Source organism: Etheostoma spectabile, chromosome 2 (genome assembly GCF_008692095.1).
Source record: "Etheostoma spectabile isolate EspeVRDwgs_2016 chromosome 2, UIUC_Espe_1.0, whole genome shotgun sequence".
Classification (NCBI taxonomy): Eukaryota; Metazoa; Chordata; class Actinopteri; order Perciformes; family Percidae; genus Etheostoma; species Etheostoma spectabile.
Genome location: NC_045734.1, coordinates 22,407,441 through 22,410,630, shown reverse-complemented (window position 1 = coordinate 22,410,630; position 3,190 = coordinate 22,407,441). Strand labels below are relative to the sequence as shown.

The following is a 3,190-nucleotide window of genomic DNA, read 5'->3' as shown; positions in this document are numbered from 1 at the left end:
CTCTCTCTCTCTCTCTCTCTCTCTCTCTCTCTCTCTCTTTCTCATTCTCTCTTGTGTGTATGTTGATTTATTTTTTGCTGAGTCTAAATTCTTCTTAGTTTGGAAATGAGGAATCTCTTTAAATGTTCCCTTCTCTTTCTCTCTGTTTTCACAGGTGTGATAGTGTTGCTTTCCCTGGCATTCCTCATGCCGGCCTTCTACTACATCCCCAAAGCTTCCTTAGCTGCTGTTATCATCTGTGCTGTAGCTCCCATGGTGGATTACCGTGTTGTGGCTAAGATGTGGAAGATACGCAGTAGGTGTCTTCTTTGTTTTATGTGTCTCTCATACAGTATATTTGTTTGTTTAATTGTGGTCTCATGTGCACTTCTCTCCTTCAGAGCTGGACTTGCTGCCTTTTGTTGTGACGTTCCTGATGAGTTTTTGGCAGGTGCAGTATGGCATTGTAGGAGGTGTAGCTGTATCTGGAGCCCTGCTGCTGTTCAACTTGGCAAGACCCCAGATAAAGGTACTGGAATATTCTGTATAGGACGGTGTGTGCGGGAGGAGAAATATTAACCTTTCAATGCCACCAAGGTACAATAGTCATTTGTTTGCATTGTTACAGGACAAGAGTACCATTCCTAAAAGTAGTCATTAGTTAGTAGTATTTGTCAGGGATTTAATTCACTTATTTAGCCCAAAACAGAGAGACATGTTCTCAATGTAATTACCATAATTTCCATTTACTGTATCTCCCAATATAAATTATATTCTGATGATATTTCATCCATATCTCCCACCTTTAGTTGATGGTCACATGGAGATATATACAGCAGAGTTCAGAGAAATATAAGTATTCATCTAAATGATCAAAGTAGACTATCATCACTTTTTTGGGTACCTTGAGCAGGGGCTTCTTTATAAACGTGACACTAGTCCCAGAAGTGTCAGAGCTGCTCTACCATTTTCTCCATTAACAACAGTCTCAATAAACCAGAGGGCTGACTCTTTTGGCATGACCTCTTGGTCTTCCTCTGTGAAATACAGGAATTCACTCACTCAAGTAAAACAAGATGAGGATGTTTGAGGAAACATAGGTACAACAACAAGGCCAAAGGGCTGCTGCAGTGCTTTAAACATAAAATCATGATATCTAACGGTACAGGATTGCTTTTGTGTTCACTTGTTTCTGTTGTGTATCAGGTGTCTGATCATGGAATGCTGGTGATGGAGCTGGGTAGTGGACTCAGCTTCCCTGCCACAGAGTATCTCAGCCACATCATACACACTCAAGCTCTGCAGGGTAAGGATTTGTTTGATAGCCTGTCTTTTTTTCACACGACACTTACAGTAATGTGTGGTGATCCATTTTGTGTTTAACCACCTCCTCTCTTTCAGTTTTTCCTCTCATTTACTCTCCTGTTTCTTCACTTAATGTCTCTCCCCAAGTGGCTCCTCCACGCTCAGTGGTCCTGGATTGCCATCATGTCAGTATTGTTGATTACTCAGTGATCAGCGAACTCGGGGACCTGCTGAAGCAGTTCAAATTACGAGAAGTGCAACTGGTCTTTTCCAGAATGCAGGTTAGTTTTTATTGAAAATGTCAAAATAAAACGCCAGAATTCAGTTCTTTTAACAACACAACAAAACAAAATATATATGAGTGTACCTCTGTTTTTATCTCACACCCTCTGTCTCTTTCCTCCACCCACCTTCAGCCCTCTGTTCTGGAGGTTCTCCTCGCAGCTGGTCTGCAGGGTTTCAGGTATACAGACAGCGTGGAGGCGGCGCTGCAGATGGAGTCAGAAAGCCTCCTCAATGTATGACACAAAACCATCCAATCACAGACTGGAGAGGAGATTTCTGATGCTGGACAGAAGAAATGTAGCAACAATGATCAGTGACATTTCTGATCTGAGGTTATTGGGCTGTTGAAAACAACTGATTCACTTGCTGTAAGGTGTACGGCTAAACTAGAATCAGGAAATCACTGTGGGATCTCCGAGATTACAGCACTACATTGCAATCGCACAACATCACTGAACAAGATGTCTAATACTGTGTTTTACAGCATTGTATATGCTTTTGTGCTTACGGGTGTCTGTTAGTCAATAATGACCAAAACAGAGGCACCCAGATAGCTCAGTGGGTAGAGCGGGTACCCATATACAGAGGCTTGCTCCTCGACGCAGCGGGTCCGGGTTAGAATCCGGCCTGCGGCACCTTTGCTGCATGTCACTCCCCCTCTCTCTCTCCCCCTTTCACGCATCTTTGTCTGTCTAATAAAGGGAAAAACCCCCGAAAAAAATAACTTAAAAAAAATAAATAAAAATAATGACCAAAACAGAGTAACGGTAACACATATGCCACCATTAAAACAAGTTGTTTTTACTATCTAAGTAAGTGTAAGGTGAATGGTTTTCCTTATTTTTTCAATTTTTTATTGCAATATTTTTAAAACTGGGTTTTTTGGGAACACTACACAAAATTAGCACAACCACACACCCAATTTGCAGAACACATCAGACCCTCTGCTAAATGAAACACTCTTGCAAAAAGTATACACTAATTTATAAAAAAAAAAAACACAATTTGTTACCATATGAAACCCACACATTCCATATAACATACTTCAGTTTGAACCAGTTACACACTGTTGTTGCTAACCTAAAACACTTTTAGCAATTCTACTTCTAATTTCTAATTATACTATTGTAGTGTTCTGTTTTACAGCGTACTTTAATATTTAACTGGTGATAAGACCGAAATAATATGATTTAAATAAATAATTAAATACTATGATAACATCTAAATACATATAGATGGACATCGTTATGGTTTAAAAAAAATCAATAAACAACATAGCAATCCAGCTTCCCTGGCCAAAATAGACCGCAACAATAACATTAAAAGGAATATATTTAAAACATGATAAGATCTCATTAATAAATGTTGATTAAAACAGCGGTTATAGGACTAAAAATACCAAAACTGCCACAGATTTTTAAGGGGCCGTGTTCTTCCTTTCGTCTATCCGATGGTCAGGGATAAACATGAATGTCTATCTGACGGACCCTCACGTCGAAAAACAACGCAAAGCGTACACCTTTTTCATAAGAACTTGAAGCCAGGGGACCATGCGTCAGACATTTGACGAGTATGGATTGAGTCTGTATTGCAACAGCATTTTATCTTTGTTGAACTTTAA

At 39.7% G+C, this 3,190-nt stretch overlaps 1 protein-coding gene across 2 annotated transcripts in view; it reads left to right on the top strand.

Annotated features, from left to right (window-relative positions):
- slc26a11 (solute carrier family 26 member 11) overlaps positions 1–2,945 on the top strand; it is a 9,948-nt gene extending 7,003 nt beyond the window's left edge. For both annotated transcript variants that reach the window (XM_032524860.1, XM_032524866.1), the window contains exons 11-15: positions 155–295; positions 381–508; positions 1,186–1,285; positions 1,432–1,565; positions 1,701–2,945. In XM_032524860.1, the coding sequence (XP_032380751.1) occupies positions 155–295; positions 381–508; positions 1,186–1,285; positions 1,432–1,565; positions 1,701–1,808 (611 nt within the window). In that variant the 3' untranslated portion in view covers positions 1,809–2,945. The remainder of the gene's footprint in view (positions 1–154; positions 296–380; positions 509–1,185; positions 1,286–1,431; positions 1,566–1,700) is intronic.
- The last annotated feature ends 245 nt before the right edge of the window (positions 2,946–3,190 follow it).